Below are 22,919 nucleotides of genomic sequence, written 5' to 3'. Positions count from 1 at the left end.
CCTCCGCCCAAGCAGCACCAACATATGAACACCCCCTACCATACAATCTATATGATCCCCACAGAACAGGGCCAGCAGACTATTCTAGTTGGGTTACTTGAAACAGTTAGGCCAGGGACACGAAAGGCCCTCTATCAGGTGTCTCCAACCAGTCGACCCCGAGCTGCAAGTAGCTCAGAGACACCTTCAGAGTAGCTCACAGCCTGGAGTTCATTTTTACATAAGTGCAGGGTAACAATTTCCTTCTGAAGTTAAGGGAAGGCAAAGGAATGCTGTGTTTATTTTGTATTATTATCTTCAGGCTACAGATAGCAGGGCCTGAGAATGAGCAGTGCTCCGTCAGCTTTAGGACCCAGGCTGGGGCACAAAGGTGAATAACTGAAACCAAGTTATTTAAATCTGAAATAAAAGTCCTTATCTCAATATTGGAGCAGGAGTACACAATGATGTTTCTGAATGCTTTAAATTCAAGAAAATTAAAAATGAAGAGTTAACTTTAAAAAAAAATCTTTTTATTAACAAAACCAAAAGAAAAAGGCATCAGGTGACATATACTGCTTCCATATTTGTCATATATACATTTCCGTACTACAAGATAATACATACAGAGCATCATTTAAGGATCTAAGGGACTCGTGTTTACTGCTTCTTCCCGAGCAACTGGAGGAACACAGATATACCCCCGATAACTATTCCAGGCTCCCCATACCTTCCCCCACTTCGCGGGACAACCCCTAGCACCGTAGACCGAACTCTCCCTATACATGCACCAGTCCAGGTCTTCCATCCACCTCCCGGGGAGGTTGTCTGGCGCCCCAAAGCTGAGCAATGTTGCGCTTAGCAATCATACAAGCCAGGGTCACCCACTGTCTCCATATGCACTCAAATCCTTAGGCTCCCAGACATTTAAGACACACCTTCGAGCCTCCAGTGTTATCTCCACCCCCAGCACCTGTCGCATCTTGTCGTGAATTTTGACCGAATATTCCTGTATTTCTGCACAATGCCACAAAATATGCGTGAAGGTTCCAAGTTCCCTGCACCCCCTCCGGCACTCCCCACTCTCCGCCCGACCCATGTGTACTAGCCGGGGCCCCGTGACATACGATCTATGAAGAATCTCCAATTGCACAAGCCTAAGTCTCAATTGAATAGCCACTTCCTTTGGAGAAGAAACTGCGTCCCTCCAGTCTTCATCATCTAGTTCCAAGCCATCGGCGCCCCATTGTGCCCTAATGGCTGCCAGCGGGTCTCCCATGTTGTTAATACGTTTTTTTATATATTAACGAAATAGTCTTTTCCGGGAGATGACCATCTAGCACTCGGTCTTCCAGGGGGGAGGCGTCTGGGAGTGTGGTGCCTCTGGGAATATGTGTAAGTAGGGCATGCCTAACTTGAAGGTATTGGTAATGCTCACTCTCCTGTAGATGGTACTTTCCTTGGAGGACACCGAATGTAAGAACGGTGTCCTTTCCCCAGATATCATTGATCTGCGAGATCCCGATGAGATCCCACTTGTCAAATCCCTTTGTTTTACACAGGCTGCCCAGCCTCTCCGAGTTCCATAATGGGGTCGCAAGGGTGAGTTTTCCGTCCCACTTAAGATGTCGAGCAGCTGCATGCCACACCTGCACTGCATGAGCCGACGGTCCGGCGAGGGGAAATCGGCCGGCCCTGGCATATAACGCCCTCGTAAACTCGCCCCCAGGTACCTGCCCACGATCCATTGCATACCCGGGGTCTCTGGGAGACCCATAAACTGCGTGGTTCACCGCCGCCAATCGGGAGGCCCAGTAGTATTTTCGCAGATCCGGCAAGCGGATCCCCCCATGGTACCAGGGGGGAGAAAGTTTAGAGAAGGCAATGCAAGGCTTGACCTCCCAAAGAAACAGCCGTTGAAGGGCCTCAATTTCTTTAAAGTAGGAAGATGTCACCAGGTCCATTGCATTCTGGAGCGCGTGCAGGAATCGGGGAAGGGCCATCATCTTGAAGAGTACTGCCAAGAGGGAGAGCGGTAGCACCTTCCACCTCGCCACATCTTTCCTAAGCCGGGTCAGCGGGGGGCCCAAGTTATTGGCGTATCTCAACTTCAGGTCTAACGTCTCATAAATGCCAGGTATCGGAATCCCACCGGTTTAATTTGTAGTGGGCAGGAATTCAGGACTACCGGATCATCTCCACTAAGGACAAAAAGAACTGATTTCGACCAGTTAATTGCGAAGCCGGAGTACCTCCCAAATATAGTAAGCACATCTAGAAAACAGATCAGAGATTCCCTGGGAGTGGTGAGGTAGACCAGGATATCGTCCGCGTAAAGCGAGATCTTGTCCACCAAATCTGGCGTCCAACGCAGCCCTCTAATCGACCGGTCCCATCGGACACACCCCGCCAATGGCTCAAGAGCCAGGGCAGACAGAAGTGGGGACAGGGGACACCCCTGTCTCGTGCCTCTGCCCAGAGAAAAGTCAGCGGATTTTCGATTATTCACCACAAGCCTGGCGAGTGGATCTGCATACAAGAGACGGACCCAGTGGATAAACTCAGGGCCGATGCCTATCTTCCCCAAGACTGCAAATAAGTAGTGCCACTCAACCCTGTCAAAGGCCATGGTAGCATCCAATGACACCAGCATCACCGGTTCATGTATCTTCGGGGCACCGCCTAATATCCCATGCAGCCTTCATAAGTTAAGGGCCGTATTTCGACGCTGCATAAAGCCAGATTGGTCCGGGTGAACCAGGGTGGTGATGACCTTAGCTAGTCTTGTTGCCATGAGCTTCGCCAGCACTTTAGGCTCAGCATTTAGTAGCGAAATGGGCCTGTAGGAGGAGCAGAGCGCCTTGGGCTTTCCCGCTTTGTAAATAACAATAACAACAATATTGGCTACCCGCTGATCCTTTTACTCTCTACAAACATGGTGGGAAGAAACAGAGCAAGCCTAATTGCACTCAATTTATACAGCTCTATAGGGATTCCGTCCGGGCCTGTGGCTTTCCCGGAGTGTACACCTCTAACGGCCTGTGCCACTTCATCATTTGTGAGAGGGGAGTCAAAGTAGTTCCGATCATCTTCCGACAGTGTGGGCATACAAATGTCGTGTATCATGGCCACACTGTCTGCCTCTGTATAGATCCCTGCGGACGTATATACTGAATAATAATATTCAGAGAACTCATTCACTATAATTTGCGGGTCAGTTATCCTATCCGAGTCACCTTTCTGCAACTCTGGCATTAGCCTTGACACCCACTCCCCTTCTCCAACCACGCTATCAGTTTACCTGCTTTATCACCGTGCGCATATATCCTGCTCTGAGTGTCTGCGTGCTGTGGCCCTATCCCTAGCTAAGCCCCTGTATTCATCCTGGAGGAGTTTTAACCGGTGTGTAACCTCGGGGGTCACATCCTTGGATACCTCAATCTACATCTTGGTCACTTCCGCCTCCACCCGGTCTACTTCGGCCCCACTTTTCCTCTTTTTCCCTACGACTAGTGATAAAACCTCCCTTCTGATAACCGTCTTATACGCTTCCCATAGGGTCAATGCCGAGTCGACAGAGCCTGTGTTCTCATGAAAATACCGTTCCGCGCTTGTAACAATTTCCTTCTTGGTGGCGGGATCTCTTTAGCGCCATGCATTTATGGGGGCTATTCTACCTACGTCGAGTTGGCCAACCTCTACCCGGAGCCAGATCGGCGAGTGACCTAAGATTCCCTTACCCAGGTGCCGCAACTCTCGGACCGTCGCCGCCTGGCCGCAGGTAAGTACATAGTCTATTCTGGATAGGGTGTGGTGTGCAGCAGACGCGTGTGTGTGGTGTACCGCGCTCGGGTTCTTCAACCTCCAACCATCGGTAAGCCCTGTTTTTTCTAAGAAGTCGGGAAGCCACTTCTGGGACGGCTTCAGAGTTCGGGCTGGGTGCCTATCTACCTCATCATTTATCACTGCATTGAAATCCCCGCCCATCAACAGTAAACCCACGGGCAGAGTTAGGAAAATCGCTCCCAAGTCTCGTAAAGTGTTAGTCTGCAGACCTGGTGGAACATAAACAGACATGAAAGTAACAGTTCTCCTCTCCCACAGCCCCGATATGCCAATATACCTGACTCGATGATCAGCCCATGTGGCCTGGATGGCCAGGGGAAAGGAGTTTCTCACTAAGATACCCGTCCCTCTGGACCCCGTAGTGAATCCAGCATGGGCCACCAGCTTATATCCCCCTTGTGTAAGGCCCTGCAACGATTACCAATAAGATGTGTCTCCTCTAGCAACACCACATCTGGGGAATGTCTCCTAATCAACTGGCTTACCATCTACCTCTTAATTTTATACCCTAGACCATTCACATACCAACTGAGCACATTTATCCACGATCCCCGTCTAACAGCAGACATTGTAGTGGTAAGGAATCATTTCAATCATAGCTATGTCACCAGATGCAATAAGAAAAGGAAAAGAAATTGCAAATATAACTACACACAATACAATCCCAATTACGAAAATCCCACTCACTTTCAACCTCCCTCCCCCATCCCTGCATCGCTGCATTTGGCTGGCGCCCATCCCCAACTAGCAGTGTGCCTGTCGCCCAAACACTAATCTACAGATTAACTAAAAGTAGAAAAAGGGAAGGAGGGCCAAATGAAGAGTTAACTTAATGACTAAGTTAACTCTTCATTTTAACTTTATCCCATTTAAAAAATATTTACATTTACAAACAGCAGGTCTCCTGCTCTCAGTGGCCAGTAGAGACTGTGCCATATTTATAACTGAAAGATTGTTATTTTTTTCAAAAGGGAGAAATTTAAAGTGGATTAAAATATCTTTATAAAACATTGAGTCCGTTTTTCTCCACTTGAAATTAAGCCAATTTTTCTTAATATCTAATGAAGCATATTTCTTTACTTTAAATTCCTCCTATTTAAAAAAAATGGCTGTATTTTTCTGTTATAAATATATTGCAGTGTCTACAGGCCACTGGATTCAAAATTCCCTGCTGTTTGTAAATGTGACACTTTGAAATGATGAATTTTATGGAATCCATATAAACAAAGTTAACTCTTCAGTTTTTTCTATAGGTCCCCGACTATTGTTCTCCTAGTTCAACGTGAGGCACTATTTCAAACTACAAATGCACAGCTACTCCAAGGAGTGTCCCATTGCTCTGCTCTCGTGCAGCTTTGCAGGATTTCCCAAGACCACTTGTTCTTGAGTGAAAAGTCAGGTTTCCAAACCTTTTTTTTGAACAGGGAAATAGAATGCACTGGTAGTAACTCAAGAGGGAGCTTATTCCATGCAGATGGCCTCAAATAAGAAAGAGCCCATGCCCAGCTTTGGCACGGCCTCCAGGCCAGGGTCTTAGGGATCCTGGCCTGGAGGCTGTTGGCTGATTGCAAGTTCCAAGTGGGGACGTAAAAGCTGATACTTGCCTGCATCAGTGTGAAGGAGCGCTTTTTGGACTCTTTCTTATTGGAAGCCAGTGGACGGCATAACGATGAGGGGACATGTGTTTTTCTTGGAGGTAGGCTAGGAAGAATGTGGTCTGCCATGTTCTGAACCACCTGCAAGCTATTGGTCAGGTAGTCCAAGATACAGAGCATTCAAATAATCCAACCTCGAAGTTACGAGTGCTTGGAAGACTGACTTCCTAGCATCAAATGAGAGGGAGTGTAATAACTTCTTTAGGGTGTGAAGCAGACCAAAACATGCGCCTATCACAAATTTAGTTTGTGGTTGGAAAGATAGAGGGCTATCAAATTTGACACCTAGATTCTTGACTATTCCCCTTTGGGACCTGGAGGGGGGTGTCTTCAGGCCATAAGGTCTGCTATTTTCCGGGGAATTTTGACCGAAGAATAGAATTTCAGTTTTGTTAGCATTACACTTTAGTTAATTGGTGTTCTTCCAATGAAATACAGCTGCTAGACAAGATTTCATAGATTTGACTGTGATTTTGTCTCCCATTTCACAGGAGATCAGCAGCTGAGCTTCATCAGCATATGAGATCACTTTTGCCCCCCAAGGCTTCAGACAACTGGACTAGTGGCATGAGATAAACGTTAAATAGTGTGGGGCTCAAGGCGGAGGCAGGCTCACTGTCAGTTCCTGGGACTTTGAAAAAAAGGAGGGACCCATACTTCTTATCCTCTGCCCTACAAGAAGGAAGCAAGCCAGTCCAACCCTGACCAACTACCCCAATAGTTTGGAGACACGCTGAAAGCCTGAAGTGGGGGACTTTGTCTTAGGCCACTGACAGATCTAGCATAACCAGCACTGCCTTCCCACAAGCACCCCGAGTACCTCTGATGTATTAGGTGACCACCGTTAATGCAGTCTACATTCTAAAATCTGATCAGAGGCCAGTCTGGCTAGGATGAAGCAGGCTACTGTCATCCAGACACTGGGAAAGCTGTTGATTTACGAACGATTTCAGCACTTCCAACAGGGCTGGAAGCAGAGATATTCGTCTGTAATTAGACTGCTCTCTGGGTTTGTCTGTTTTTTTAGCAGGGGAGAACTTTTGCCTGCTTTCAAGAAAGGGGTACTGTTGCCTTGAACAGCAAAGCATTAAGCACTTTGTTAGCCACTGGGTTAATAGAAGTCGTCCCTAGTGCTAACAGGTCAGTAGGACAAGGATCTGTGGGAGATCCTAACTTATGGCTACGTATGACTGCCAGTGACCCCCTCCAAGGGAATGTCGTGGAAGCTTGTGTGGACTCCATCTCAGTGGCAATTTCTGAGTACATTGTGTCCATCAAACCCTCTCCTAATTGAGTGCCAGAGGTAAGCCTAGCATGAATGACTGAAATGTAATTTTGAAAATAGGAGGCCAGGTGTTCACGCCATCATATAGATGTTTGCTGGACTCTGGCGCAGGTCTCAGGGGACAAAGATTTCCTTTGATTTATTTTCAGCTCCCTATATCTTTTCTTTGAAATAGAGCTTCTTCGTTCTTTTGACAGCAGCATAGTATTTTTTGAGAGCGGCCTTATATATGATCTTGTCATTAGCTCTGTAGTCTTTCCCCCATTGGCTTTCCAGAGTCTTACAACTTTTCTTCTCTTCCTGAGGCTATCTGTGAATCAGGGGCCTGACAGCTTATTTCTGTTGGGTGTGTATCGAGAGACGGGCACCAGCTTATTGATCGTATTATGGAACCAGCTGTCTTGCAAGCTGGCATCTTCCTCCACTAAGCCTAAGAGAGAGGGGCGCACAAATTAATAAATAAAGATGGTTCTTGGGATTTTACGCTTTAATAAGATTTATGAACTAGAAGTCATAGTCATTTAACTTGTAATAAGGACAAGAGAACAGTCTACACATGTGTTTGATTCACTTCATATCAAGTAACCATATGTTTTATGTGCTTCGGATAATGTTCAGATTAATATCCATGCGATTGTTTGTACATTTTTTGTGGCAGGTTTTCAGTTCACTTTTATTTACATTATATTCTACCCGAAACAATAAATTTTTCACTTCAGTTAATTGCTGCTATTAGCACTACAAAATGCTGCTATTTTTGTATTTTTTTGTTTGTTGATCTCATTATTACAGTATCAAAGTATACTTGTAAGACCTACATTCTTAGACATGCAGTCTTGCATGCACTACAACTAGAGAGGATTGCTCAACGCCCAGAAGTGTTTATTCTTACAGAATAATATAAATTCAGTTTTACTTAATGCTGGTGCAAATTTGACCTCGTCGTTTTGTTGGATGGGTTTACTAAAATGTTATCAATAATACAAACTACTTCTCAACGTTGCTAAAACTAGAGTTATGCATAGTCCACACCAAGAATGTGTACACGTGGCAACACTCCCTAATCCTGTGCAACTGCACTAACACAGGTTTCCTCAATTCCAAAGAGCCTTACATTGAATAAATCTAACCAATGGTAGAAAGGTAGGCAGGTGGGTATAGGTAACCGCCCCCCTAAGCAAACTCTAGAAGTCAGCTGTTACTAAAACTGGCATACAGGAAGATAGAAAGATGAGACAGGTCAGTAACAAACTGGCAGCATACACACACATCTTAAGGACAGAAGGAGAGAAAGTCTGACCTGGTTTTGCTAGGACTGGCGATGCCACTGCTCTGGCAGATAAGGCTAGTGGTGATGCATCTGTACTGAAAATCACATTTAAGAACACCTAAACAAGGCCCAGAAGACTTGGGAAGCAGTGCGGTAGTGGTAAACACAGGAAGCAGGTTCGAGTCCACAACAATTAAAACAAGCACTGGCGTTGCCAATAGGTCTCGCAGTAGGAAAGTTGGAGCTATTGGTTTTGTAAATGACATTTTATATTTATATATTGTTATTGACAATGCCAATAACGATATATAAATATAAAATGTCATTTACAAAACCAATAGCTCAAACTTTCCTACTGCGAGACCTATTGGCAACGCCAGTGCTTGTTTGTTATTGGTAAGTAGGTGTCCTCAGAAGTGTTTCTTGAATGGGGCTTTTGATTACTTCTTTTTGTTTTACATGTTTGATGATTTTAATTAGTGCCTTAAATCTGAAAAAAAATATTTCAGAGACGCCAAAGAAAGTTAATTACCTATTTGTGTTTATATTCGAGTTGTATAGCGCTTCATACCACTTGTGAGACGCTGAAGCACATAGATGGAGAGGAGCATGCTACACAGCGAGAAACTGATTGGGTGGAAAGAGGTTGTATTTGCAGTGTGGTCTGTGGTGAAGTGTTTTGGTGTCGTGCATCAGTAATCAGACTGGTGCTCTTAGCCAGTCTTGGGCTCTGGTGTTTAAATTGTAGAGGCAGGAAAATATTGAGAGGTAGAGAGTGGGCCGTTTACTTGGGTCATTTGCTATCAGTAATTATTCTGGTCCCCATGAAAGTTTCTTTTAATTTGTGTAACCATGAGCCATCGACCCTTAACTATGCTAATTGTCTTAGTTGGAGGCCACCATTAAGGAGATGTAGCCTAGTGGTCCGAGTTGCCGGCTTTCGCAATGGCAGCGCAGGTTCGAATACTGGCCTCGGTTCAACATCTTGTGATTCTGGGCCAATCACTTAACCTCCCATGCCTCCAAAAAAGTTCAATGTTATCTTGTGCTCATGTAAAGGACTCTAATGCGCTTGGGCCATGTATGCTCGACATAAAAAATTCAAAAACAAGCATTAGCAAAGCCAAGAGGACTCGGCTTTGGGACCTGTTGGCTTTGCCAATGGTTGTAGCCACGCTGCACAGTATCCCCGATAGTGTGCAGCATGGCTTTCTTAAAAAAACACAAAACCTACAATGTAAACAGGCGTCTTTTTTAGGCATACGCATGAAGAGCACGTGAGCCTACAAAATAACATGAGCATTTTTTTCCTTTTATTTGCTGATCCAAGTTGAATCGCTAAAAAAAATAGAAAAAAGGGAGGTCGGGGGGTCGGGGGGGAAAACAACACGGAGGGGAAGCAATACAAAAGGCGGCTCGGAAGAGAAGGACCAAGGAGGATGGAAACACAAACACCAAGGAGAGGGGAGGGGAGGTATAGAGTGGAACAAGCAACACTGGGGTGGGGCAGCAACACAGGGACCACGGGTAGGGGAATCAACACTGAGGGTGCAGGTGGGGTTAAGTAACATGGAGACTACATGGGAAGGAAGACAGAGGGCGTGGGTGGGTCAAAACAGATGAGTGTACAACGTGGAACTGGAGGAAGAACCACACTCACACGTTTTGTGGGCAGAATAATAAGTACGAGAATGTGAGAGTGCACAACGTGAACTGGAGGAAGAACCACACTCACACGTTTTGTGGGTAGAATAATAAGTACGAGAATGATAAAGAAAAGCAAAAGAAGAGCAAACAAAGCTGTTTTGGAGAGTGACGGGGGGAGGAGTCCTTTGCGGCAGAGGCAAGGAGTGTGGCAAATGGCCGGAGGGAAGCCGGATTAGGAGGGAGGGAGGGAGGCAGATGCGCGTGCTTGTTTGGTCACGTGACCTAGTGATTCACGTGAACTTAAAGAAAACCGCAGGAACGAAACCCTTAGTTTGACGAGCATTTCGAGGACTTGAATTCTCGCTCCGAGCATTGATAGGTCGCGAGACCTAAAAAGGAAACTGTGAAAGTGTGCACCTGGGCAGGAGCATTGAGGCTTATTAGGAGTGTTCACATGCAAGTAAGCTTCACACAGCAATCTGTGGCACATCACCCACTGCTTTGGGTTTGGAAAGAAGCAGAATGTAGAAGCACCAGCATAATCAAATGTTAAAGATAAAAGCAGTTTAAAGAAGACAATCAACAAACAGGCTTCAAGAATAGGTTAATCTCTAGGCAGACAATGAAGAGAGCACAAAGCATGTACAAATGGCAACAGCTGATAATACTGAGCAGCACTCCTCATAAAAAGAAACAGGCTCGATCTCAGGCACATTAGGTGTAAGGATGCCGGTAGACACTTCACACAGACATTTGCTAACTTTCAGCACAGGATAGGGTGCATCTGTCTTGTGCCAACATTATTTGTTTCGGTCATGAATCAGGTTTCAAATGGCTGTACTGAAGAACAACCTTGCCACTTTAATCAGTCCTACTGTTACAGGTATGATTCAGAAGGGCCTCAGTGAGGTATGGCCTGCAGGCTCACGGCTGGGATTACTACGCAGAGTAGATATGAGCCGCTGTGTTTAGGATATTCCTTTCACTGGCAAATGGGTCTGAGAGACGTCACAGCCCTGGAATAAAGCAGAACCTGTTCTTTTCTAAGAGTTCAAATAACATCTGATAAAGAGGCCAGTTCAACCTGAAAGGTTTAGGTATCTGTGAAGCTTTGTGATTATTTTGTCAGTCAAAGGCATCGCTGTCTACAACAAACACAAATCTTTACTCACAGGATAACAAAGCTTGGGGTGTTGCGGGTACTTGGCAGATGGGCACATTTTCCTTTCAAAGGGCTTTGCAGAAATACGGAAAGGGTGGAGTGAACTAACAGGTGAATTAATCGTTTCATACTGTGTAGAGCAGGGTAGTCCATGTAGGTGTAGGGTAAGTTGGATCAAGGCCAATATTGGAGTGTGATCTGGACAAGAACTTTAGATACAATAACTTTAAATTGAACTTGTTAAACAGTCAGTGGGTGGCAAGAACATCTGGAATATATCTAGCCCTCCTGGACTTAAATCTACCATACATCCAGCCCTCCTGGATCTGCAAAAGGTGTGCCTAAAGAGCCCACAAATTGTACAGTGCTTCTCTACTGAGAACACCGGTTAAAGCAAGACACTGGAAATCTTAATACCTATTTATGATGCAGAGAAACAAGGACGAGAGAGAGTGCCAAAGCTGGTCTTTCTCAACTCCACCACACACCCCACAATCCCCTGCCAGTCTGAGTTTTGGAATCAAACATTTTGAATCAGAGCAGAAACGTAAGGAGTTTATAGATGATAAACCTACTAGAGGAAACTGGGCCTTAAATGCAAAGTGCCTTGAAACAGATACGTTTATAACACAAGGTAAAATTATTTGAGAATACAAAGCAAAGCAGCATTTTATCAGCTGCAAACAGGTGACAGAAAAAGAAGTAAGTCCTAGCTATGTACCTGCAACTTTATCTAAACTGGATGAGATCAGGGAATGAATTACAGAGGACTGATGCGGCAACAAGAGACAGTGGTAGAAAAAACTGCCAGAAAAGGCTGTCACATGTGCATCCAGGTTGACATCAGAATCAAGCATAATAGAAAGCAGAAGCCTAACAAACAAGCTAAGTACAGCAAATGGGGATTTACTAAGGAGCCCAAGTCTACCATTCCAGAGAAGAGAGGTGGGATCTGTAAAGTCTCTTAGACTTTGCTGGGATGAGCTTGAAAAAGAGATACTCTTCCACAAACCAACCATTCCAATAACTTGATGGAATTCTCAATTTGTTTTCCACTGTGTCACTGTAAATAAATATATACCAGTTTTGACAAGCATAGCTATTTATTTGGATTTTCTGTTTCCAAAAATGTCTAATCCATTCCGAAATATTCCCCCATGAAGGATCGCCTTAACCTCGATCCCATGCCTGAGAAGCCCATATCCACTATTCACCGCAAGATCATACACAATATGCCAGATTCTTTAGTGTCGTTGCAAGCGACTTGGGAGCGGGACTTAGGCACATTGGAGGATGACGACTGGTAGGACGGCCTGAAGAGTCCTCGGGAAATTGCGATTCGGGTACGGTTCCGGTTAGTGTCAGCCCTCTGCGCACGCGGCTGTGGGAGGGAAGGTTTCTTTTATCACATTTTGTGGGTGTGCCCTCAGATAGTTCCCTTTTGGACCGTGGTCACGGATACAATGGCGGAGGTGGTGGGCTCTCCGGTCCCGAGGGAACCTAGGTGGTTACTTTTAATGATTAAGGGGGCCACTGACTGGACCAGGCATGGGGAACTATGGCTGGCAATGGCAGCAGGTGTCGCGAAATGACACAACGCCAGTGCCTGGGGAGCGCAGGCCCCTCTGCCGTGGGATCAGTATGTGCGGGACCTCGACTGGTGTCAGAGAGCGGAGGAGACCATCGATAAAAGTAGGAGATGTTCCAAAAAATGGAAAAAGATATGGGGACCATGGAGGAGATACAGAGAGATGACGGGTGGTCTGGGATAGGGGCCTTACACATGCACGTCCTGCTTGTGGTTAATGTTGACCATACTTTACATTACACACTGTTTATCTCATCAATGATATGTGGTCATTGTACTGCAGTGTTAACTGAAATGAGCAATGTTAATAAAAATAATTTTAAACAACGATGTCTAATGTGCTTCTCTTATTACCATGATTTCAGACTAGAGTGACTAAATGCAAACAGCACCCAATTACTGATAGCTTTCCATAAGAATAAACCAATGATTGCATAAATAACCTGAAGGACACCTTACCATTCACAAGGAGGGGAGTGGGAAGCTGATAAAGAGCTAGAGCAGGATAAAAGTAGCCAACTTAGGCCAGTAACTTTTTAACATAATCACAAGAGGACTGTAAACTTGGAGAATATATATTGTAAACAATGCCCATTGAACAATGCCAACAGTAAGTCTTGCTAATACTGGGATCAGAAGACAAATAAACCAGAAAAAGAGGATGGCAAAGACCCAGATCTTGGACCATGCTCTGGGCCACAGGCTCAGCAAAGAACAGAGAAACATTGATTGGAAATGGCTTTTGAACCAATTGGGGTGGCAAGGAAGAGATTACCTGGCAAGTTTAAATTCCTGACCATAAAAAGACTACACAACCGTACAAAATTCCAGAAGAAGTCACAAGTAATTTAGTGGAAATAAAGTGAAGAAATAGCTTCTCCATACAATTCAAGTCTCAATTGACTTGAAAGCAGGTGCTGGTGTTTCAGCCTTCCCTTCAAAGTGAACCATAGAAATATGTAAAGGTTTAAATAAATTAAATGTTGAATAAGGACTAGAAATTGCACTTTAGTATCAAATGTGGGGGCGTTTCTGGCAATCTCAAACTCTGGGCACAACAAGTTTCGAAGAGGGACCCTCCCGGAAAATATGAGATATGAATGCAAGGTTGTTACTCATTGTTTCTGCATATTCCGCCATCGGCACTTTCTGGACATTTTCATTAAAGACAGGGAAAACAAAGGTGATTTATCTCAAAAAACATTTATATCTGGTAAAAGAGAGAATATTCTGCAATGAAGCCTGCTCAATGCTGCACGGGGCGACCACTTGTTCGAGTGTTTTGGACTAAGTGAACACTCAAAATCATAGAGCCCACGAGCTGCTACAATCTCGTATAAAACAGTAACATTTAAAGCCGAGCAATTGTGGAGAATTCACATCGCGTATTTACTAATGTGAAACTCTGTTAAGTTATTTCAAATTACATTTCCTGCACCCATCGCCCCCTACTTTTTTCCCACTCAGGATTTCTTTTTTACTCTTGCTCATGTAGGCCTATGGAGTACATTTCCAACGTTTTCAAAGGTGGGAAGATACTGAACAGGAGTTGGAGATTTCCCTTAAGTAAGTTTGGGAGTGTTCACAAACTTGATGGGCATATCAACCCAAGAACCACTTTTTCCTGCCTACTTTCAGCCTCTTTATGTAGATTTGCGGAAAGGTGGAAAAATCACAGCCGTGCTCATATGCAAACCCTGATTTGAGACAAAGGGACATGGCATAATCTTAGAGTCTTTTATCAGAACTTCGGATATAAAGAAAACGTTGCATTAATTTGTAACCTCACCAAAGGACAACTAAGGGGACAAGTGAACTATTTTTTTTACAGTATAGGCAGATTTCTGAAGAATTCAGTCCCTTGAGCAAGTAGATATTCTAGATATTCTATCAAATTCCATACTCCTGTAACATAAAAGAAATCATCCAAGTCTTTGACTCAGCTATAGTCATACACTGCAACACCCACTACAAAAGCAGATGCACCATCTTCTGTGTGAGTAAAAAGACAGTACATTGCTCGAGCCCTAGCTGAATACATCACAAAGGTGACCTGTCACAACTTAAGAAGATTACTGCATTCAAATAACAGCAGAATTACTTGCCTTGACCCAAGTTGTCTTACCTCCAGGGCAAGGAATCTTACTGATCATAGGGAACACATTTTTGTACAAAACACTAAATCCCTGTGATCTCTAAGTAACTCCAAAAATTCTCTTGCTGCAAAAACAAGCAAGAGACCTAAAATAAGCAACAATTGAAACAGCAACCATGGCTGTTGAGGTGGTCAAACCTCACAATAAGTACAGTATTAAACAGAGTTGCAGCAAACGCCTTTAAAGCTGTTATTTAAAAAAGTATATAAGTATATCTTGCACTTTTAATGGGGCAGCCCTTTAATTCCCCAAAAGCGAAAGTCCCCTCACCCCATCACAGCCAAAACAGAGATTGCAGTGAGCGTACCTGAAAAAATAGACTGCTCTCGCACACAACAACACAACAGACCTTAGAAATAATCTGCTTAAAAGGTGATGCAGCAACCACTGGTGATTACCTCCACCTATTGGTCAATATAATTGAAGTCTAACATATTCCTGATAAAGGAAACCTTTGGTTTAGGTCGTCCTCTTAAGAAATATTTATGGGACTTGACTGCTATTTGTATCACCTTTGAGGAGTAGTTTTCTTTGAGCTTCCCTTGTGGATTGTATTCGAAGGCAAATTAATATAAGGTATGAAAACAGTAAGAGAGAAAGAAATAAAGAGAAACAATAAAGAATGTGTAAAAGAACCAAAAATTTGAATTTAAACACAAATAATAATAAAATGAGGAATATAGTACCAGCTGAAGTGCATGCTGCGCATGTAGAACATCACATCGATAGTCTTTCACGGTCACCAGGCTCAGCTTGTCCTCCATCTCGCCCAGCCAATTCAGCACCTCTACCTCATCCTCCCCGAAGAGCTGGGCATTCACCAGAGCCTGATCCAGCAGTTCTCCCTTGCGTCCGCAGCGGTCTCTCACCTCGTCATAGCGGGCCAGCAGCGAGGCCAACCTGTCCGTTAGCATAGCGCGGTCTGCTGGGCAACTCATAGAGGACAGAGAGTCACCCAGAGCCAGGGCCTGCAGCACGACTGCCTCGCGGCTGCGTACTTCCTCATCCATGGCCTGAGTGGCAGGGAAAGGACGATGACCAATGAAAAAGCAAAATAATGTAAAATATAATACAAAATAAATCATAAAAGCAAATGTAAAGTGGCAAAAATTAATACATGAAATAAATCAATGATGAGATGGGAGTGCCAGATCAGCGTGGATGAGAGCACCAGCAGGAGCCAGCTGCACTGGGCCAGAGGGAGACAACGATGCTCTCCAAGCTCAAGTCAAGGTGCTTGATAAATAGGTGAAGAGTGCTCAACCACTGATAGCTCGACCAACAGGAGTCTAATGAGTACAAGGTAATTCAGAGTCTCTCTACTCACTGGTTCCTAAATAATGTTATTGTTGGATGTCAAGGGTCACCACAGTATATATTCTTATATAACATCTTATTTCTAATTGGACATCTAGGCATAGTACTGGTTGCAACCTTGTAATGTGTGGCTTACTTTAAGAGCTCGTATTGTTTTTTTCTTTGATACAAATCGCTTTCAATTTTCACTGTCTCCTTGGCTCTTACCTTATGGCGTGCAATTTGCTGCTCGATTTTGGGAGTCTGCGTGCCAATAGGCTCAGAATTCGCCAGCTTTTTCTCTGTGGTTGACAGCCAATCAGAAATAGGTTCAACACTTTCATGAAACTGTTGGGCCAAAACCAGGATGTCATCCAACTGGTTCTTCCTAGACCAGAAAGAAAAGGACAGGGAGTTAGACTGGAGGTTGGTGAGGTGCCAGAAATGGAGTCAGAGGGAAGTTTAGGGGATGGTATTGGCTTGGAGGTCAGCGGGGAATCAATTCCTTTTGGCCAGCAGGGATCACAGCATGGTGATCAAGAGGGAGATAAAAGATTTGGGATCGGGAAGGATTTGGCTGCATGCTGATTTTGTCTCTTCCGACATGGTTCATGCATTCTGGTACATCCCAAGAAGTGCTGGGCTTGTTGCAATCCACAATTTCAGGTGCCTTTAGAGCGACACGGTGATGTCTATCTAGCACAGCTGACCTATATGCACAAACAGTCCTGTTCTAGAGGTGGCAGACCATTCTAGTCCTCCACGGTACACAGGATTCTCACAGAGTAAGGCATATCGAGCAGAGTAATGAGGGATTAGAGTAACACAAGGATTAGCCCAGAGATGGTAGACAGGTGCCGCTTTCTGAGTAGTTTTTGACAGCGAACACTCTCAGTGCAGAACACACGGCATAGGCGAGTGCAAATTCCAGAAAGGGAGAACAGTGCAGGTTCTAGATAGCAAGGTCAATCTGGGACTTAAGAGAAAGGAGGAGGCCAGTACACAATGATGTGATAGAGACCAGTGCAGGCCCGAGAAAACATGAGATTTCAATATGGATGCCTGAGAGGGAAGGGAGGCACAACAATCAATTCCCAGAGAGAAAAAGGAAGTCAATGTGAGCCCAAGAGATGACGTAATATGTTTTCTTCCCACCAGGGAATGAACAAGATTCCAGTAGGGCTGGGAAAAGGACCAAAATCACTGCTGGTCATAAAGAGGGATGGGCCCATTGTGAGACCCAGAGACAATGGGTCCAGAAAGGAAGGGAGGTCAAAGTGGCCCATTGAGAGGGAGAGGGGCCATTAAAAGCATCAGGGAGGTAAGTTAGTTTGAGTTTCCAGCTCTTACCTGGTTGCCGCCTGGCTCAACAGTCTTGCCCACTGTTCTGCAAGGCTATCCAGGTTCTGGTGGATCTTCTTGCAATCTGCGGGTTCAGCCGTCTCTGCAATCCGACTTCCTTCTGCTTGAATCATCTCAACTGTGGCTCTCCGGTCATCCAAGAGCCGCTGCAGCAACTACAGCACAATGAAGATGGGACATGGAGAAAAAAAGTCACAACAGGGTTGTCTACTTCCCAGAGAACAGTTCAAGCACACTGAATATGGAGTCATCCATAAACAACCAGAAAAGGGTGGACTACCAAAATAACAAACCATCCACAGCAACAAACACCAAGACAACCTGCAATCAGTAGCCATCAACAACTTGCAAAAGGTACCCATAACACTAATATAATCTTCTCATCAACAAAGAGAATAACCACAAGGAATCCTATAACTCCAACCACGCTAATTCCATTAACATAGAGCTGAACAAAACTATGATACAATCCAGACATTCTTTCAACTAACAGCATGAATGCCTAGCTGAACAAATATAAAACACCAATCAACATTTTACATCAAGAATCATCACCAAATGCCAGTACAGGAATTCTGGCAGCATAGCCTCACTGCCATCTAGTGAATCAGGAAATGGTTCATTGGGGACATTGTTACCAACTTCAGAAGCATATAAGTTATCAGAGAACAGCAATCAATTAAAGATTCCACAAACTGAGCCCAAGATAAGTGGGCGTAACAAACCAGAGAAAAGCACTAAGAATATAGCAAAGTTCTACAAAGACCTGAATGACAGTCTACGAAGAGAAGGAGGCACTGTATGACAGGACTGGTGTGGATCAAGACAGGTGGTGATTCTCTCGCTCTCTCTTACAAACACACTTTGAAAGGCCGCCTGGCATTGAAAAGCACTGACAGAGCTAACAGAGTCCTACTACCTGCTGCACAAATTTCAGAAGCATGGACAGTGCACAATCAATCACAGTGCAGCTTCAATCTCACAGTTTTTTTTATCTATAGGGGGAGCTCATCCAATCATGCAATTCTCTAACGGGTATAGCTTTGATCACACACAATTGTACCTTGTGAGAGCAGCAGCTTAAGCTGCACTAAAAGTGGTGCAACTTCAATCACACAATGTGGTACAGTGAATGGTGCACATTTAATGAAATGACACTCCTCACAGGACATGCAGCTATAATTACCCACCCTGAGGCGGTGCAACACCATATCATGAGGAATTACACCCAGTGCGAGTTGGAGTTTCTATCAAACACCATCTGCCTTAAATTAGGGGCAGCTTAATTTACACATTGCTCTGCTTTTGAGGCGTGGGTGACCTTGTCCACCACTGTACCATCAAAGGGGTGCACCATTAAACACCCTCTGCCTGTTACGCCTTTTGAGAGGTGTATCATCAACAATGTTGCCTTCTGTGGGAGGTAAGCACGCTTTCGAAAACACACACTGCAGAATTAAATGCCACACAGTGGAAGGGAAGCAACTTCAATCACAGTTAGTGCTATGAATTCTAACCCAGCTGGTTATTCACTGAGAGAAGTGGGGTGCGCCCCTCTCTGGTGGTGGTAAAACTCCTGTTACAAGGCTATGGTGTGCATGGAGAGGGACTGGTACCTTCCCTTGGAGATGGTGATGCTTCTCTCCAAGGGCTGCTTGCTGCCAACCAATAGCAGGAGTCGTCTTCAGCATTTGCACTCACCTTCTGTTCCTGGATCTGTGCCTTCACCACTTTGTACTCGGCCGATGGAGGCTTCTGATTGGCTATCAGTTCCTCGGTGTCCGTCAGCCAACTCAGTAATGGCTCCAAGGCATCCTGGAATTTCCCACAGTGCAACAGGGCTTCTTGCAATTGCGCAACCCTCTCAGCCACCTGGAAAATGGAAATGGTGTGGTAAAAAGAGCAGAGTAAGAAGTGTTTGCACAAACTCGATCCTGAATAAGCCTAGCAACTCAATATTGTTTTTGGGCTGTGGGTGAAGATGATTAAGGCTTTCTAGCAGCGTTTTATGGAGCTGCTTTGCCAGGGATACTGTAATTAGGGGATGGAGATACGACTGCTCTTTGGTGAGTGCAAAGTGAATTTGGGGGCAAACCACAAATTTTTTAAAAACTTGAATATTACCGTATTGCATAATATGCAGTCATAAATAGAAAGTAAAGAGGAAAAGTGCCATGGTCATGAAAAGGGTGGATGAGTAAAAAGCAGTTTGAAGAGGATTGTGTGTTGTGTATCCTGCTTTTACACCACGACGATGCAGAGAAAGATCTTCAAATGGCTCCCAAGCAACACTGGAAAAATATGCCCAAGAAATCATCAAGTTGGACTGTGGGGACTCCCCTTACATCGGGATCAAGCAACTCTCCAGAAGACTACAAACTATCCAGGAATTGGCAGCCAGGCTCATTCATAAAGTCCCTCACAAAACTCACACCCCACATCAGGGAGCTCCACTGACTCCTGATACAAAAACATGCTTATTTCAAACTCCTCACACACATGCAAGGCACTGCAAAACTTAGGCCACCGCCTACCTGAAAAGACGCATCTTCCTTCACCAGCCACCCAGACAACTCTGCTCGACTCCAACTCGAACACATCCCATGCATACACAGAACCAGATCAGGAGGACGGGTGTTCTCTTATTTCTAAAGTGTGAAACAACCTCCCACATCACATCAGAGCCTCTTCCTCCTTTCTTGAATTCCAAAAGAAGCTGATGATCTGACTTTTCATTTAACCACCCTATCCAAGGTAGGGCTAGGCACACACACACACACACTTGCTCTGTGCCAGGACACCATTGCAGATGATAGTGCACTTTACAGATGCACATAACGTAGTAACTGCATGGCAACATTGTGAGAAGGCAAGGTGTGGCTAGGGGCAGCAGAACGTGTGCAAACAGCATGGTGGGTGAGAGCAAAATTAGGAGTGGGGCAGCATGGTGAGTAGTTGTGCAACATGATGAACGGGGTAGCTCTGATGGGTAGAGGACTGCATGTGGGTGGGGGCATCACGAGCGAGAACAGAATGGTGGGTGGAGCACACTGTGGAAGGTTATAGGAAACAAAGGTGGGTTTTGGAAGCTTAAGGGGGAGAAGCATGTTGTGGCTGGAGAGTATAGGTAGCAGGACAGCTAAGGGGTTGGATGAAGCATGATGGGGGAGCAAGCAGCAGTGTGCATGTTGGGGAGCATGTGCAGCAGTGAGTGAGGGACAGCTGGAACCATGTGGCTGGAGGGCATTTATTGTAGGATTAGCATTGAGGGTGGGGTGCAGTGTGGCTGGTGGGGGCAGGATAGAAGGGTCATGGCGGGGGATTCATCATTTCTGCTGGGCTATTGCATGAAGGGTCAAGCAGCCGGGAGGACTGGATGGAGAGACAGTATTGGGTGGGCGGGGTGAGGATGAGACTGCAGTGAGGGAGACACCGTAGTGGGCAGTATGGTGGGTTGGACTAGTGGTAGACAGATTGAGAACTGTGGCGGCTAGGGGTAGATAAGTGCATAAAGTCATTGGGACAGGATGAATGGACAGCATGGTGGGCAGCATACTGGGTGACTACAGCATAGTGGGTCCATTGTAGGGGGTAAGCAGCCTGGTAGGAGTGGACAGTGCAGCTGCAGGGACAACCCGGTGGGGTGGGGGAGGGGGGTAGTGGTGCACTGTGATGGAAGATGGGCATCCGATTCAGTAACAATAGGGCAACACAATCATTACACTGACCAGACCCACTCATTGCTACACAGATTTGTCAAAGGATACCCCAGACAGGCTTTCCTAGGTTGCCTAAAGCACTTAGAGAAACGAATGATACAAAACACATAGGCACAGGTAGGACAGAGGGGCTCTTTATTCTCCTTGCTTTTTCTGAAAATATCGGTAATATTCGACCCTTAAAAAATTCTGTGCAAATGTCGATAAGCTAGCCTGGTGGGAGGAAGTGGGATAATCATAGCAGGTGGGTGAGGGGGTAGCCGACATCTTGATGAATGGGGGCTAACATGCACACTACGATGTGCTGAAAGCATGAGGGGCTAGTGGGAGGTGTGGTATGGGGCTTTAGAAAAATGGGAGGAGAGTGTTTTTGCTGTGGCTGGGGGAGGAGAAGGAGGTGTTGGCAGACCACGGGATCTGAGACTTTGGGTTTGGATGGTCACTTGCTCAGAATATCTTTCCTCCTGTGGATTTGTGTCAGTTTCAAGCTGTAAGCGTCAGATGGTCCCAAGCTCCCGCTACATGCCGCCCACTCTCTCTTAACTCGAGGATGCCGAGAAATCGTAGCGTTTCCCTCCTACGAGCAGTCTGTGCAATGACATCCCAGCAAATCAGACAAAGCGCTTCAATTCATATCCCTGTTATCTTACTCTCTGCCAGCCAAAGAGCCCCATCACCTATTAGCCACCCCTAGTAACAATCCTCAACACAAGTAGAGCTCCAAGGAGAACTGTCTCTTTATTCATTGACACTCCCCTTCCCCCAAAACCATGTACTGGAAACCTATTTTCTGCTCCTTGTCAGTGCAGCTCCAAGCATCACTGGGCCATTAAACATTGACTCATCGGCACAGCATCTTGGGAGTCTCAGTCCCACCTCACAAGCAGATCAGCAAGGGAGAACCGAGCATCACCTTTACAGCCATGTTCTCACAGGCCCTCCAATTGCATTAACCTTATTTCCCTGTGATGTCAGACGCATTTATTGCATACAACCCTGTCAGCACCATTGCACCGTACACTGTCCCAGATCTGGTCTTCGGCCAACATGCAGGGAGCACTTCGTAGGGACCTAGCATTCCTATTACTAGTTGGCAAGGGGTCGGCATCTTTGTATTCAGTACTCTGCCCTAATCTCTAGGACAGACTTAAAGTGTAGAAATAGGAAAACTTGATATTGCACCTGCATCTGCTGCAGGCAGGTTGCAAAGAGATAGGGATCGAGAAATACCCTCATTCACACGTCAGCAAGTTGCACCACAACTCATTTTTACTTGGAAAGTAAGTCGTCCAACTGTGCTTTCTGACTGCCTGTGCGACTTGGGACCAAGGTTGATCCTCAGTCGACGGTCTGAATGTGTTTTGTGACATCACATCTATTTGCTGAAGAGCGACTGAGATCATTCCATGGTGACAAATGCTGCCAATTCCCCACACCCTCCATAAATGTCTTCTTGGCTTGGAAACTTTATCTGAAAACACTTCATGGTTTGTCCTGATGGAACATGGGGCAGGGCCATCAAAAAGCCTTTCACATTGCAATGGTCATCATGAGATTCTCCCATCTCGTTCCTGCAACGGAAAGCCCGATTTGGCCTTAGTTTTCCAAATACATGTGAAAACGGAGCCTGTAAATTCTCCATGGTTTGGAGGGATGTAAACAAGGGGTGTATGCAAATACATGAATTCAAAAGGAGAATGCACAGAAATGGCCGAGGCAACTCTATAACCCAGTGCCTGTGGAACGAGAGGGACTCCTGTCACAGAAATGACTTGCAGAAGTTCTTAAACTTTCGACTTCAGTGGATTTCCAATAATTGCCTACTGGAACCGGGGCCTTCAGTCCAAACAATGTATTCCATTTAAACTTCAATACGATGCAAAAAAATACAAAAGCAGCCATACATCAAACATATGATAACACTATGCATATTGTATTTCATTCAGAGGAGAAA

The 22,919-nt window shown here is 45.2% G+C and overlaps 1 protein-coding gene across 4 annotated transcripts in view; it reads right to left on the bottom strand.

Annotated features, from left to right (window-relative positions):
• Nucleotides 1–22,919, bottom strand: part of MACF1 (microtubule actin crosslinking factor 1) — a 1,022,862-nt gene that overhangs the window by 271,893 nt on the left and 728,050 nt on the right. For all 4 annotated transcript variants that reach the window (XM_086955743.1, XM_086955745.1, XM_086955746.1 and 1 more), the window contains 4 exons: nt 18,948–19,118; nt 17,235–17,401; nt 16,113–16,272; nt 15,275–15,601 (listed from right to left, as the gene is read on the bottom strand). In XM_086955743.1, the coding sequence (XP_086811869.1) occupies nt 15,275–15,601; nt 16,113–16,272; nt 17,235–17,401; nt 18,948–19,118 (825 nt within the window). The remainder of the gene's footprint in view (nt 1–15,274; nt 15,602–16,112; nt 16,273–17,234; nt 17,402–18,947; nt 19,119–22,919) is intronic.

This window comes from Lissotriton vulgaris, chromosome 2_1 (assembly GCF_964263255.1).
Source record: "Lissotriton vulgaris chromosome 2_1, aLisVul1.2, whole genome shotgun sequence".
Taxonomy (NCBI): domain Eukaryota; kingdom Metazoa; phylum Chordata; class Amphibia; order Caudata; family Salamandridae; genus Lissotriton; species Lissotriton vulgaris.
Note: the sequence above shows the minus strand (reverse complement) of the source record. Positions and strands in the feature narration are given on the sequence as shown.